Consider the following 15573-nt stretch of genomic DNA (forward strand, 5'->3'; position numbering starts at 1 on the left):
ATGCTTCTATCTGGCATCAGTCCCAGGAGATGCAAGCAACCAGCTGCCCTTCTGCTTGGAGGCAGAGCATATGCTTTGCATAATAGATTTGTTTTGAATTATTCTTTTTGTAGGGGGAAATCTGCGTGGAAAGCTTCTTGCTTTGCTTAACAAAGGTCCCAGATTCAATCCCTGGGATTGGCAGTCATGGAAGGATTTGAACTAACGAGGCTAGGAAAAACCCCTGCCCATGATCTTGGAGAGCCACTGGAAGACAAGATCATTCTGTGTTGGTTGCAGTCAGGGGTTTTTTTCTGGGGAAAGAGGTCATGGAACTCAGTGGTGGAACTCAGGACCGCACAATGACATCACTTTGTGTCAGCTGGAACAAAGGAGGAGTTTTTTAAAGTTTAAATTGCCCTCAGTGAAAATGGTCACATGACTGGTGGCCCCGCCCCCTGATCTCCAGACAGAAGGGAATTTAGATTGCCCTCCATGCCACGGCCCGGCCCGGAGGGCAATCTAAACTCCCCTCTGTCTGGAGATCAGGGGGTGGGGCCACCAGCCATGTGACTGTTTTCTAGAGGTGCCAGAGCTCCGTTCCATCGCGTTCCAGCTGAAAAAAAGCCCTGGTTGCAGTGATAGTCTGACTCACTGTAAAGTAGCCAATCTGTCTGCATGCTGGACTGGGTCAGAAGGATACGAGGAAGTAAAGGACAGAATCAAAACGGGGATCAAACGGCTGTGTGAAAACAGCGAGAGAAGCAAATGGAGAGGCTCTAAAAGAAGCAACGGAGACAGGCGAGCCTAGCAGCAAGCAAAATGACTATGATTATCATGCTGCTAGACTGGCAAGCACATTACAAAAATGTAACAAGTCTCACCTTTGATGCCCTCACAGGGTTTATAAGCAGCAGGCAGAAGCAAATCCGGACATTGCTGGAGAGGAGATTAATCAGCCGACAAGTGTAGGAGAAATTGCAAAAGGGGATTTAAAAAAAAAACGCAGTTATTTGCCAAATGATGTATAATAAGCAACCTTGTTCTGACATTTGTGTTGGCTGGCTTGTCTACTGCCATAACCGAAGATTTTACATTTAGTTTCATGTAGGATATGGTTTCTGTTTTAGGATTCTAGTGCCAGGGAAGATTCTAGCCTTCATGGTCCAAAGCAAAATTTCTACTTTTAGGGTACGAAACCCTAAAGCAGAACAAATGAAAGCCCACGCTTCCCTCTTTTGTAGGAATGTCCAAAGTGGCTTTGTATTGTTGAAAGAAGATTTTACATTACTTGGAAGACACAGGAGATCGTTTTTTCTCAGGAGATGTTGCTAAGACAGTTGGATCACGGGCATTAAAAGAGACATCGAGAGAGATAGAAAGAGGATATTTGAAAAGCTGCAAGGAGGTTTCAGCAGGTAGCGATTCTAGAAGCATCCTTAAGCAGGTCTACTCAGAATCCAACTCATATCTGTTCAATGGAGCTTTATTCCATTTATTTATTTACTTCATTTATATCCTGCCTTTCTCCCCAGTAGGGACCCAAAGCGGCTTACTTCATTCTCCTCTCCTCTGTTTTATCCTCACAACAACCCTGTGAGGTAGGTTAGGTAGAGAGTGTATGATTGGCCCAAGGTCATCCAGCAAGCTTCCATGGCCAAGCGGGGAGTCGAGCCTGGGACTCCCAGATCTTAGCCTGACACTGTTCTTCGGATGGCTATTTATCTGTTGCTTGTAGGCTACCAAGTATATAACCCTTACTCATGAATAAAGATGTCTAGAGCAGTAGAAAAGAGCAAGAGTCCAGTAGCACCTATAAGACTAATCTGAAGAAGTGAGCTGTGACTCACGAAAGCTCAGACCCTACCACAAATTTTGTTAGTCTTATAGGTGCTACTAGACTCTTGCTCTTTTCTACTGCTACAGACAGACTAACATGGCTACCCATCTTGATCTATCTCCAGAGATGTCTAGGAGCTGGCTGATTGACCTTCAGCCACCAGTCACATACTCCAGTGACTCAGGGTCTGCTGTTGCCAAAGTGGACTGGTCTTTTTTAAAGCTGCAATTGCTACGCTGTCTTACAGGAAAGTAAGTCTAATTGAAGTCACTAGGAATTACTTCTGAATGAACACACAGAGGATCAGGTTACATGTCTCTGTCCACAATTCTGTTGTAACAGCCCTACGCTGGAGCTGTATGGAGGAAACAGATGTTCAGACTGCAGCCTCCAAGTTAGGTTTCGCATGACTGCCAGCTCGAGCCACAGACTGGGGAATTCTAGGAAAAGTTAGAAGGTCTGCGTCATCCTCCATCCAACAAGCTTTGCCCAAATGTATATATAATTTGACTCATTCACTTTTTTCCTTTTTGGGGGAGTGATTATTTTAGTCAATCCTACTATTTCAAAAGTCCTGCATATTTTACTATGTGGAAATCCTGAGGTTTTCACATCTGTTCAATCCATTGGACAAGAAAACTTCCTTTCTTTCTAAAAAATATCACACCTGCTCCTTAAAGTTTTGTTTTATACACAGTTCTAACAAGCAGTCTTTGCAGCAGTTTACTTTAGTATTTCCTTTCCTTTGGACTATATCTTTTTTCTGAATTAGGATCAGTAGCACATTTCACTCTTGTATCTAAAGAGATTTAAAGTGTGAAAAATTACCTGCCCTCAAAGGAACCCACCTCATATTTCCTTTCGGAGTCACCATTTGAAACACCTGATTTGCACAGGGACTCAGCCAGAGATGCAACTGGCAGCTTTTCTGCAGACAATATATCTCAGCATTGGGATTTCAGAGGCTGATTAGAAGTCGGCAAGGGCAAAGTAGCTGATCACATAGAAATGCAGCTGCCTCTGCAAAACAAGCCTGGAGTTCAGAGAAACCTTTCATGATTTAATACATGAATTTCTCGTGGCACAGAGTCTGGGAATGACTGGTCTAGATTATACAGACTCAGCAGTGTTCTTTCCAAATCCCAAGTACCAGATGCTTAGTGCTTGGTTTTTCATCTCTCTTTTATGCTCTTGCCACAACACATCCTACTTCTTCTCCCCCTGGCAACAGGCAGTATCCCAAAGAAGAGGTTCTTATTAGGAAGGAACGAATGGATACTGATGGACTCGCCTCCCTCACCGTTTACAGTTTATAGACCACACAGTTGAAATCTAATAAATAAGTGTCTTTAGGGCATAATTCATGATACAGGTTTCAACATACCGAGTGAAAACCAGCTTGCTCGGGTGTGGGGTTTGGATGTGGATCCAGATTTAAATTCTTGCTCAGAGAAAAAAGAAGAAAAAAGAGCTTGCTAGAGAACACAAGTTAAGCTTGTTCTGCATATGAAGCAGAAAGAGAATACAGTACAAGCTGTACCACTGCAGACTTCTGATGAGGGGCAACCTCTTTTGAATACTCCTTCCATTTAAAATACCCTCCCTTCATGTTAAAATTTAGCATAGCAAGGGCCAGCCCTAGAATTACTCTCTGACAAGTAGTGTTTACAAGGCTGGGGGGCATTACCAAAAAAAAAAAAATCCCTTCCACCTGCAGTCTGATCAGTCCACCCACTTCTTTCCACAGCCTGCCTAGACCAGACTTCAATCTCTTGCAATGGATATTCCATTCTGCAGGGCAATCCCTGATCCTTGAGACAGAAACTTTTCAGGCCTAGTTTTGCTTGTCCTTCAACAAGTAGTTTATTATTGATTTATAAGTGGGGAACCCAGAAGTACTTGCAGTGGCACCTTATTTTCTCTCCCCCACTATTTCCTCTTTCCTTTCCCTGGAAGATCCATAGTTTGTCCCCTTTTTAGGGGACATAGTTTGCTCTCCTTCACACCCAACAGCCAATCTACTTTTATATGTCCTGTATTCAGATCTCCCTCGTTCCCTCCCCCTGGCAGCTCTGAGAAAACTATGGCTGAGGTCAGCTGGGCCCAGTTGCAGAGCAGAGACCCTGCAGGGGCTTCTCACTTTCCCTTGTATCCTCCCAACACTGCCTCCTCCTTCCCTCCTCCTGGCAACCCCCATATCCTCACCTTTACCTGCTTCTTTCCCTCCTCACCACCCATCAAACAACCTACCTTCTACGCTCCTCATCTTTGGCTGTATTTATCATCTACTCCACACATTTCTCCACAATGGGGATCCATAGCAGCATGTATCATTCTCCTCTCCTCCATTTATCCTATAACAACCCTGTGAGGTAGGTAAGGCTGACACTGGCCCAAGGTGATCCAGTCAGCTTCCACAGCAGAGTGGGGATTTGAACCTGGACCTTCCAGATCCTAGTCTGAAACTCTAACCACTACACCACACTGGCTTTTGTCAACTTATGGATGTGTAGCTCTTGCCTTGGGATACACATTGTGACTTCTCAGTTATTTTATGTTTGTTCTTTGCTATTGACCAGAACTTCTATTATGACTGGATAGTTTTGGTCTTCAGAGAGCCAAGGACATTGCCATGGAATTCCAGATACGGTTGCCTGGAAGGAAAAGAACACTAATACTTTAAGGGGGAAATCTTTTGAACAAGATTTGAAACAAACAGAAACACTTCAAAATATCCAGTAAAAAGATCATCAATCTAAATCAGCCAGTTGAAAAAAAGGAGGGGAGAATCTTCTGTTCTTTTATAAGGTCCTTTTGAACAGAGCCTGACATTGAGAGAGCAGTAAAAGAGAAGTCAAATGGCAGCTTTTAAAAGACTATCCCGAGTTTATTCTAGAATAAGCTTTGGCAAGTCAGAGCTCACTTCTTCGGATGCAAATGGCGTCATACACATTTGATGAAGTCGCTCGGACTTGGAAAAGCTTATGCTGGAATAAACTGGGTTAGTCTTTTTAAAAGGTGCCATCTGACTTCTTTTTTGCTTTGCTAACACAGACTAATACAGCTATCCTTTTGAAATTATTATTTAGAGAGAGACACAAACAGGCCTCTTAAGGATGAGATTCTCCAGAGCAGGGACAATCACTATAACAGCTTTGCACTTTAGTGGTGAAAACTTCCTAAATGGAAGGAACACCTTAAAATAAAGGTCAACCACCAACCCTGTATGGTTCAGTAATTATTTTTAAGTTCTTTTAAAATAGATACATTAGCCAAGAATCATGGTTGTTCAAGCTGAAAGGTCCCAATAAGCTGGAAGTTTTAAAAAATCCCCCAAATGATTTCTAAAACCTGTCATACTTGAGATATAAGCAATAACTAGTACAGAGATTGGTTCAATCATTGAACAAACAATAGGATGGAAGGAGAAATGGCAGTGGCTGTGATTTAATAGTCAAAGCTTTCATCTTGAGTTTCCTCAAAGGGATGAGATTAATTAGTAGGAAAGCCACTGTGGGCTGTTTTCTGCCATCTGCTTTTGAGCACATGTATTACATTTCTAAGCATCTGTACTAGAAACAGTTGCTTTTAAGCATCATCCACTTCACAGCCTTGTAATGTAATTTTAATCTTCTCAACAATTTTTTTTAAAGTTGTTGACTGCCCGTTGGTTACCACTCAGCCATTGGCTGATCTGATATGACATCACAAACCATTCTAATCATTCAAGGTAAAAAGAATGTTGATAAACAGTGCAGTTTCTCTGCAGGAAGTGAAAGGTCACCTTGGATGGGAGAAAACATTCACAAGGGCCTAAATCACTGAAGGGGCTTTGTGGAGTTGATAGGAAGGTTGGTACCCGAGGCTGGAATGCTAGGGTCATATGAAGGCTAGGAAGTGAGGGGAGAAGTGGGATGGGAGGAGGGAAAGAGATAAGGCGGCTGAAGGAAGACCCAAAAATTTGTTGACTAAAAAAGAGCAAGAAGCAGAGAAAAAGAGGGCTTGAGGAATAGAGAGACACCAAGGAGAGTGGTTATCCTGTTTGTGGGGAGGGCTGGCTATAAATCAAATGAATAAATAAATAAATGGAAGGGACTGGCAAAACCTAAGTATGTAAATAATGACAACAGGAAGGGAGAAGACTAGAAATGCAGATTGCCAGGAATTGTGGGCTGTCAAAGGATGAGAGACACGAAAGTAGGGATGGGGACTGGTTTTCACATATTGATTTGAATTAACAAGTATTGGATTGTGAGTCTTTGCTATCTCTTTAATCATTCTTAAGGAATTTAAAACCAAACTTCAGGAAACTCCAACATTGAAACAGATGTGGTTGGTGTCTGCATTTTGCACCTTCTGGTAAGCCACTTTGAAGGAAGAGCGCTGGGTGGTCACAGAGGCAGATCTTGACTTGATATTTTATGAGTTTTAAAATATGTCTGGCATTAATCAATAGGTGTGACTCATATTCTGTCTAGACCGGTACTATGTACCCTGACTGACTTTAGCTCTCCAGGTTCTCAGACTGAGGTTTAGCCTGACTACTGGAGATTCTTCAAATAAATATGTCAGGGATATCAAAACAGGGTTTTCAAAAAAGTCGTAATGAATAATGCAGCTGGACACAGCTATTTATTAATAGAAAAATGATATAAGCACAACAGATGGGAAATGAAATCCCAGCCTTACAAAACCATAAGGAAAACATCTTTTAAAAGACAATATAAAATTATCCCGAGGAAATGTCAATACACTTAATCCAGAAGTCTCCACCAAAGAGTTCAAACTCGACCAGCTTCCTGGAATTTCTTGAGCAGAGGTTCATCAGCTCGGAGAGCAAAGGTCAGGGTGCGCATCTGATAGTAGTGGGAGTCAAGTTCCAGGTTATCTATCACATCAGAGAGGAGGTGGGCTCGCTCCACGGAGATTCCAGGAGCATCATAGCTCAGGGCAGTGAAATGGACATGGAGGTGATAGTAAGACGGCTGGTAATGCAGATAGATCCGCAGCCGGGCCCCAGCAATCCCAAAGCGCTTCACTATGGCCTCCTAGTAAAAAAAAAGAAAAAGAAAAAAGTAGTACATTCAATGTTTCAAAACATTAGAGGTCAGCCTTTCAGACTTTCCATAAGGTTAGGCTTATGCTACGAGTCAGAAGCAGGAAGAAGGTCTACTCTAGCATGCACCCCATATTACAGGTGCAGTTCCCCTGCAGTGCTTAGCGTTCTAATGAGGCAGGAAACGAGGGGCAACATGGTGCAAGAGAAGTGGGAAATGGTATTGGCCTGTTCTGACACAGCCACACACTCAGAGCTTCATCTTCCATCCCAGGGGTGTCACAAGTCTTATCTGTTCAGGACTGGCTACTTTAACCTCTTGGTGTTGCAGGCTGTCCACCTGTTTTCAAACAGATTTATTTTAACCTTATAGCGAATGCCTTGGAGATATATTTTAAAAACTTATCTGTGTCAAATTACTATCTATCCAACTATCTAGTCATTTTTATCCCACCCCTCCCTCCTTCCAAGGGACACAGAGTGATGTTCATGGTTTCCCCCTTCCTATTATATCCTCACAACACCCATCATGTGAGAAAGGCCACACTGAGAGAAAATGGCTGACCAGTGAGCTTTGCAACAGAGTGAGGATTTGAACCCAGGTCTCATGACCCATAGTTTAACACTCCAACCACTGCTATATTCGTTCAAATTATTCAACTGTTGTCTCACACCCTTCCCTACATGTGTACACAATAAAAATTGTAAAACAGGCTTCATCTATGCTGCAAAGCCTCAGGGGACTCTAAGATGGCAGAAAAACTCTCTAACAGCTTCAATATCCTCCCCAAACTACAATTCTCAAGGTTACTGGGGCGGGGTAGGGGGAGATGATCACAGCCTCAGTGGTTTAAAACAGGTTTATGCTTGGAGTGTAGATGTGTATCAACATTCATGGAGACAGGTGCCTTTCCCTTATTTTGCTAGTTGTTAGCATTTACAGCCTGCAGTAACAACACAGAGTACAGCCAGAAGAAAATCAAAGGAAGGAAGGAAGGAATAGCTCCTTACATATTCAAGATTTACAAGAAAAAAAGGAGGCAAAGGTGGGAAGCACCAACCGGGATAAATTGTCAGTTACTCAGCAGAACTTTGCCCTAAACGAATCAGCCAATCTATCTTACTGGTACAGACTTGCAAACTCTTTCACATTCAGATGTACTATGTGATATGCAATTCAACCCAAGCGAGCAAACATTTTTATCGTAAGAACGTAACGACTCCATAAAATATTTTTGAAGGTTTGAGTAGCAACTGGAATCATGAGCCAGGAGACAAATCAATGGTTGGGAGCTCTACATAACCTTCAAGTGGATAAGGCTCAGTCATGAACCATCCCCTTGCAACCTCCTGCAAACAGCTGAGGACTGCCTTGTTTATTTCAGCTCCAGCCCACCTGATCCTGCTTCTCCCTTGTCCTCAGCTACTGGATGCTTTTCCAGACATCGGCCCTGATCTTTACACCACAGTGACGGGGCCAGCTTCTAGCTTTGAGCTCTTATCTTGACTGGCTATCAGTTGTGGTCTGCTGATAACATACACTCAAGCTCCCCGTGCTCAAAAGCAATCCTCCTCTTGCCATGTTCAGTTTGAGGTAGAAGCGAATTATGGCCTCCTGATGTGGCAAAGAACAGCAATATGCCCCTGCCCAGTATCCCCTCAAGAAAGCGTTCCTCAGCTTTGAGTACACATTACCCTCAACTGTCGCCTCATCTTTAATGGTGGCTCTCATTTGGGCAATGCACAACTTGTGATACTCTCCCTCCCCACAATTGAGCTTCAGGGATTCTCTCAGAGTTGCCATCTTGAGGTACTGCTTGTCTTCATCAACAGCCAGGCGAAACACACTCTTCCTGCTGCTTCTGGGGACTTCACAGGCACTGTTTTTGTGTGGAATTGTGAACTCTGCCTGAAGACAGGCAGCCTGTGACTGATTAATATAATCACTTATCTTGAGAGAACTGGTGAGACAGGCAAAGAGCCCTTCATGACCTTCAGCTGCCAAACTGCACACACTTTGGGCTGAAGAGACTTCAAGGGCTATTACTTCATTATAAGATGTTTTGTAAACCAATTCTCATTTGCTGGAATTAAGAACTGGCTTAGAATTAAAAACTTGAGCAGACACCCCATAGGAGTTGCTGAGCATTACTGTTCCACATTTGGAGTGGGGGGGGGGCAACCAACTATCTGCATTCTCTGCACACCATACTTCCTCCCCTCACAAAACTAGCCTGCTGAAGGGGGGGGGAAGCTGATCTAGAACCTTCTCTCTCACAAGTTTTGCGTTTATGGGAAACAACTTAGGCAAGAGGGGCTTCCAAGACCCTCAGCCTCCATCTACAGCGTGAAATGGGAGAGAGCCATCACATGGGGCTTCTCGTCACTTTTGGTTCTTGTTCCCACTGGACTGAGGTGGTAGCAGTGGGAAAGGGCACAATTACTGGCAGGTTTCCATTGATGGGGAACTCTTGGCTTCTATCATTTCCCATCCCAACTTCATCACATGGGCAGCTTATCGGCTCCCATTGCCAATGAATGTAATTAAAGTTGTCAACAGCAGCACTGGATCCTTTGGTCACCCCAAGCTTTTGGAGATGATGCAATCAGATTCTGAATAGTTTAGGGTGGCAGTGGAGCAGAATGGAAACTTCCCTGTTATTTGACACCCAACATTTCAACAGAGCTTTCTGCAGGGGTTGCAAAAGAAAAGCTTGGGAGGCCCAGAAAGAGGTCAACCACCACAGATGGCTGACCAGACAGAAATGGCCTCCCATGAAGCCTCTACTCTGCGTGGGGCCAGTAAAACAGAAAGCAACCCAAACAGGTTCAGTTTGAAGTGTCAGCAGTTGAGTTAGGAGCAATCTAAGTTACAGCCTTGGAAAAGCAAAGACCTCAAGCTGCATTTGCCAAAAATAAACTCTCTGGGAATGATCACTCTGCTTCCGAGAGGAATGGGTAAAGCATGTCTTTGGCTCCAGCTGAAGATCTCAATTCCGGTTCAAGTTGTGTATCCAGAATTAGCCTGAGAGTTCAGAGGAAATGGGCAACTGTTTTCCAAGAACACGAGAAGCTGCTGTATACTGAGTCAGATGTCTGGTCTGTCAAGGTCAGTATTGTCTCCTCTAAACAGCTGCAGCTTTCCAGGTTCTCAGGATGATACTTTTGTATCATTAACTACTGATCTGATTAACTGGAGATACCAGGAATTGAACCTGGGACCTTCTGTATGTCAGGCTCATGTCCTACCACTGAGCCATGCCCCCACCTTGCAATTTTGCTCTGCCCTATCTATTCTTCAAGGAGCTCAAGATGGCATATATCTTTCTCCTGCCTCCATTTTTTATGCTCACAACAACCATGTAAAACAGGGTAGGCTGAGACAGAGTGCCTGGCCCAAAGCCACCCAGTGAGTTTCAGGGCTGAGTGGAGATTTGAACTTCCTAGCCTGACTACACTGTATTTGTCCTTTTTATCCTACAGCAGCCCACTGATTTCCACAAAATGCTGTTTCTGAAGGATAGGAGACCACGAAGAATGACATGAGGGCTCTGCAGCAGGAAGGAGGAGTCAGTGGAAATTGCAGGTTTAATCTGGACACAGCCCAATTTTCCAGCTGTCATTGGGCATCCACTAGGTATCATGAACATAATATGCATATCACATTAATTACATGTGACTTAAACTGTAAAAATCAGCCATGGAAACCTCTAGCTTGTGATATCCAAGGCAGTTCAAGTCACGCCACTGATCTCCCAGCACAGAGAATGGCCTTAGAACAGCAGCTGCCTCAGGCTGAAAGGCCAGTTGGTTGGGCAAACTTGAGCTGCGTAGACTAATCATGTTTACCTGAAAGCAAATCCCACCAACATCAGCGGAGACTTGCATAGGATCATAGTTGGCACAGCTCTTTAAGCAGATTCCTTCAGAAATTCTGTTTGGGTGCCAGTCGCAGGGCTCCATGCCACTTGATTCTGAAAAGCTATGAACAACATTTGCACCAGAGAGACATATTTCATTTTGCCAGTGGCAGCAGGCAATTCATCACCGGGGAAAATATTTGTCCCCGGAAGACAAAGTGCGGTGACGGGAGGTGGGAGAAGAGGAGAGAGGCGCTGGTCTTTTGACAAGCGAAGCTATAAATCCACACTAGTGAGTAAAGCAGCTGAGCAAAAAATATATTTTTAAAAAACTACACTAACTTATGAAGTGAAGCCTTCCTGATCTCTAGCCACAACCACAATGACCTGGTTGGTAAGCGAACTGCTTGGAAACTGGGGCAGGAAAGTTCCTCAAGATTTCACTGGAAATAAGAGAGTCGCTTTTGAGAAATGGAGGCTAGGAAAAAAACCACAAGCCTAGACTTTTTGCCTTCGTACAATTTATTTATTATTGTAAACGTTTTTTTAAAATCCCACTCAATCAAAAATTCTTGGGCCAGGACTCCTCAGACAATATCATCAACTAATCCAAACTATTCGACAAAAAGAGTTGCCTTACCTGTAACTGGTGTTTTTTAGAGATCATGTCTGCAGTTACACAAATGGGCTGTGTGCCTGAACCTGGAACCTTCTAGTGCTGTTGTGACGAGGCCTGCTGTCCGGGTGGACGCCTTGGGGGTCCGTCGTGACCCTAGCAGCTGTGCACAGCGGCAGTCGTCGGGTCTAGGGCGTGGGAGTCCCTCCAGGGTTGTGCCCGCGGCCCCCATGCTGGCAAGGGCTCCTAGCTTCCTTTGATTGGCCTCAGATGGCCAGAGGCTGTCGGGGCAGCTAAAGGACCCAGTTTCACAGCGCTCTGCCGCAGGGAGCCGCCCTTCTGTCAGGGTCAGCCTCCCCGTTCTCCTCCACCTTGGCCAGGAAGTCTCAAGCCCTTTTGTCCCCACCTACTAGGGGCAGCTCTGCCCCACTCCCCAATTGCCAGCTCCCCAGGTGAGGCCAATTACCTGGGCCAATGCTGGCCCTATCACCTGGCCCCACCAACGCCCTGGGAGAATCCCGGGGGCGTCACGACACCTGGCCTCCCCTGCCAAGCTCTTTGGCCCGCCCTGGGGGGGGCCTGCTTGTGGGCCACGGCGTCCTCTTCCGCCACCCCATCGGGTGCCTTCAGCTCCGGCCCTCTGGCTCTTCCCCGCCGCAGTGCGGTAGCGCCGGCGCCAGTATTGTGGCTGCGCTGGCTGCCATGGCGTTGGGCGAAGCGTCTCAGGCGGCGTCCTTTCCCCACCTGTCTCCGTTTTGCCGCAGGCTCCCCCCAGCCTCCAGGTACGTCGGGGGCCTTGCGGGGGGGGGGGGTGCAGGGTGTCTGCTGAGAGGGAGGGGAGGCCTGTCCCCGGACAGCCATTTAGGCATGAATCCCCCCACCAAAGCCCAGACATGACCAAGGGGGAAGAGTCTTGATTCAGTTCTTCTGAAACAGTGTTGCAACAAGGTAAAGGGCACCTCTTATAGGGATGCAAGGTGGGTTGCATAATGACACCAATGAATACTACACCAAAGAATACCAAGATATGGGCAAGCAACCTGTTTTTCTTCACTGAGGTCTGTTTGCATCACACAAACGGGAACAGACTAGCATGCTGACCTATCTGACGGTGGGCACAACTACAGTCATGGGAAGAGAACGTTGCACTTGGCTCTTCCAAAGGAGGCATCTTTATGAGCTCTGATGTCCAAGGGATATTGTCTTACAATGGTGGAAGATTGATACCTGAGGGCAATCCTGCAGCGTTCTGGAATGGAAATTTCTTGGATGTCTCCAAGGTTCTTGTAGAAAGTGCAATTACAGACACTGGGAGTGGTTTGTGAGCCAACTCATAACAGAGTCCTACAGTACTTGACACTCAATGGGTAAGTTGTTGTGAAACTACTTTCTGCCCCTTGTTAGGTCCAGATCCAGAGACAAACAACGGCAGGAGTTTTCCTAAAAATATCTCTCCTATTCAAGTATTATGCTAGTGCTCTCCTAGAACTGAAGGAGTGGAGTCATTTCTGTATCAGAGGATGAGTTAAGAAAGAAAGTTGGTAGAACAAGATCTTGACTGACATGAAAATTTAACACCATTTTAGGCAAGAAGGAAATGCCGGCTTCAAGAGCAGCTTTGTCTTTATGCACAAGAAAGGAAGATCAGGATGAAAAGTGCATAGTTTGCTAGACCTCCTAAGCATATTGCCACTAAGAAAGTCATCTTCCATAATAACAGGCAAAGGTAACAGGTGTCCAACAACATGAATGGCTTCCTTATTCATTGAGAAAGCACCACCCAATGATCTCAGGATGGAGGTGAGGGAGAGACATACAAGGAAAGTAATCAGAATCTTTGTGAAGAATGAACGTCATTCCAAGGGTGTCTTGCAGCTGAGATGACAGCTAAGTGTACCCTCAGGGAAAATTGTCCTTATTTTTGTGAACATAGGTGAAGGAAGTATTCAAGGACCAAGGTGAGAGGGCAGGTGAGGGAATTCTGTCCTTGTGTAGAGGCAAATATATGGAAATGTTCTCACTTTTGGCCATAAGAGTGTCAAGCAGAGGATTTCCTCTTGTTTAGGAGGCCCTGCTGTAGTGTTATTAGAGAGTTCATATCTGTAGAACTTTCCACACCACCATATGAAAGTTTCACAGATCCAGGTGCAGGATCTGACTGTGACCTTAAAAAGAGCTTTGGAGAGGTGTAGACTTTTTTCTTGAACTACAAGGAATATCTTGGTAATCTGGACCATAAAAGAGTGATGAGGATACAACTGGTTCCCTCTCCAGCTATCTGGTTGCTCACCTTGGTACTTAATGGTATAGGTAGGAAGATGTAGAACAGTCTTTGCATTCGCCTGAGTATGAAGGCATATTCCAGGGATTTAGGTTCTGTTCTGTTGCAGTAGTTGCAATACTTGCTACTTGCTATTGACAATGGCACAAGCAGATGTATCTGTGGCCCCTCCCATTTATGGAAAATTGGATACACAAAGATTGGAGAGACCACTCACAGGCCATGATTTCCTTCTGTCAGATGAAGTCTTTGAGCAGCATTTTGAATTGTTGTGAGCATTCATTAAGTCTGGGGAGGGGAATATCTTTACCTAGTGCCAAAAGCCAACAAACATGACAGCCGGAGAATATCTGTGTGGATGTTCTGGATCAGATAACTTATCGTATCCAAAATGTTCTCCTCTACCAAGGAAGAATGGCAAGTTTCTGGCAGTTAAGTATGTGCAGTTGTGTAAGAGAAGGCTCTCAGACCTTTTTCAGCAACAAACTGAACAACACCCCCCATCGTCCACCTGCCATTGGTAAGACCATCAGCGAATGGGCAGGTGGGAAGCAGACAGGATCCCATTCATAGTATCTACATCTTGAGCAGCTGAGAATCCTCTCTCCAAGGAACATTCCCCCAAGGTATACTGGATTTTGATTTCTGTGATTGGGAGACAATTATTGTCAGAAGTGGTGCCATGAGGAAAGGAAAGCAAGGTAGAAGGAAGAACGAAATTGCTCGAGAACAGGCCAGTGAAAAACATGGATTAAGTAGAAGACAATACTCACCTTCCCTTCCTTCAAGATGTTCCTCAGTAAAGGAAGATGCTCAGCAGTAAGGTCCCTTAGTGACTTTATTCCCCGGCAATGGCAGATAGCAATTAAGTACAAATCGTCCAGCTGCAGAGACAGAATAGGCTGTTGAGGTGATACCACTAGAGGCAGGATTCTCTAAATTTGCCATTCTAAGTCACAAAATGTTTGTTTGAGACACACCAAGGACAGAGAAGGCAAGTTAAGACTGACAAGGTCAACAACAACTAAGACAGTAGTTTCCAAAAGTCTAATCTGGCAGGCGAGCTTTCCTGAAGGGTGCCTTCTCCAACTTTGTGGATTTCCCCCTGCTATACATACCTGTGGTCTGCAGTGTACTCTAGTTTCACATAGGACAATAGAGTCTTGAATCAGCAGAGCCACACATAAATGTAGACTGCACCTCAAACACACAATGCCTGCAGGTTCCTGGGCTGACAAATATATGCGGAAAGAAGTTCCTTGAGGGTGGGCAGTTAGAAAAACAGTGCTCTAAGAATAGGGAAGACAAAGCAGTGGCTTGAACTATAAAAAAGGTTAAATATTTCCCAGGCTACCATACAGGCACTCTATACTTCACATAAAATGCTGGTCTGCATTTTTGAAAAAAAATTTGGAGCTCGTGTGTGTGTGTCTGAAGGGCTACAGTCTAGGAATACTTTCCCTACATCATCCACTGTTTGTGCTGACCAGATCAGAGCTGCCTAAGGAGATTTTGTCCCAAGTATTTGCAACAAAGAACAGAATATTTTCAACAAGGGCTCTGCTATCTTACAGCACGAGGCTGCATTATAGGATCATCCCTCACACTGGAGAACAATACCTTCCTGAAGGATAAAGCAAAGCCTGTTTCCCAACAATGGTATTTTCAGTCAGCTTCTCTGACATTTTGGGGAAAGCACAAACAATGCTTTGAATTCTATAACTGAAAACGTCCGATAAGTTTCGAGATAGCATTGCCAATGCCCTGGGCTGAGTTCCAATTGCTGCGGTTCCCTAAATAACTCTTCTCTCAAATGAATGAGTCATTGGACAATATCATCATTGTAACCAACGTTGTTTGGGAAGATATTTTGGCTAGAATTCTAGTATCTCCTAGAATACTTTCTAGATTAAACACTAGCTCAAACATGTGAGTATGAAA

The 15573-nt window shown here is 44.6% G+C and overlaps 1 protein-coding gene across 1 annotated transcript in view; it reads right to left on the bottom strand.

Moving 5' to 3' along the window:
* Positions 1 to 6422: 6422 nt before the first annotated feature.
* The window catches only part of DCPS (decapping enzyme, scavenger), a 63941-nt gene continuing 54790 nt past the window's right edge, over positions 6423 to 15573 (bottom strand). The window contains exons 5-6 of the mRNA XM_054997990.1: positions 14406 to 14516; positions 6423 to 6867 (exon numbers count right to left, since the gene is read on the bottom strand). Of these exons, the coding sequence (XP_054853965.1) occupies positions 6601 to 6867; positions 14406 to 14516 (378 nt within the window). The 3' untranslated portion in view covers positions 6423 to 6600. The remainder of the gene's footprint in view (positions 6868 to 14405; positions 14517 to 15573) is intronic.

This window comes from Eublepharis macularius, chromosome 14 (genome assembly GCF_028583425.1).
Source record: "Eublepharis macularius isolate TG4126 chromosome 14, MPM_Emac_v1.0, whole genome shotgun sequence".
Taxonomy (NCBI): domain Eukaryota; kingdom Metazoa; phylum Chordata; class Lepidosauria; order Squamata; family Eublepharidae; genus Eublepharis; species Eublepharis macularius.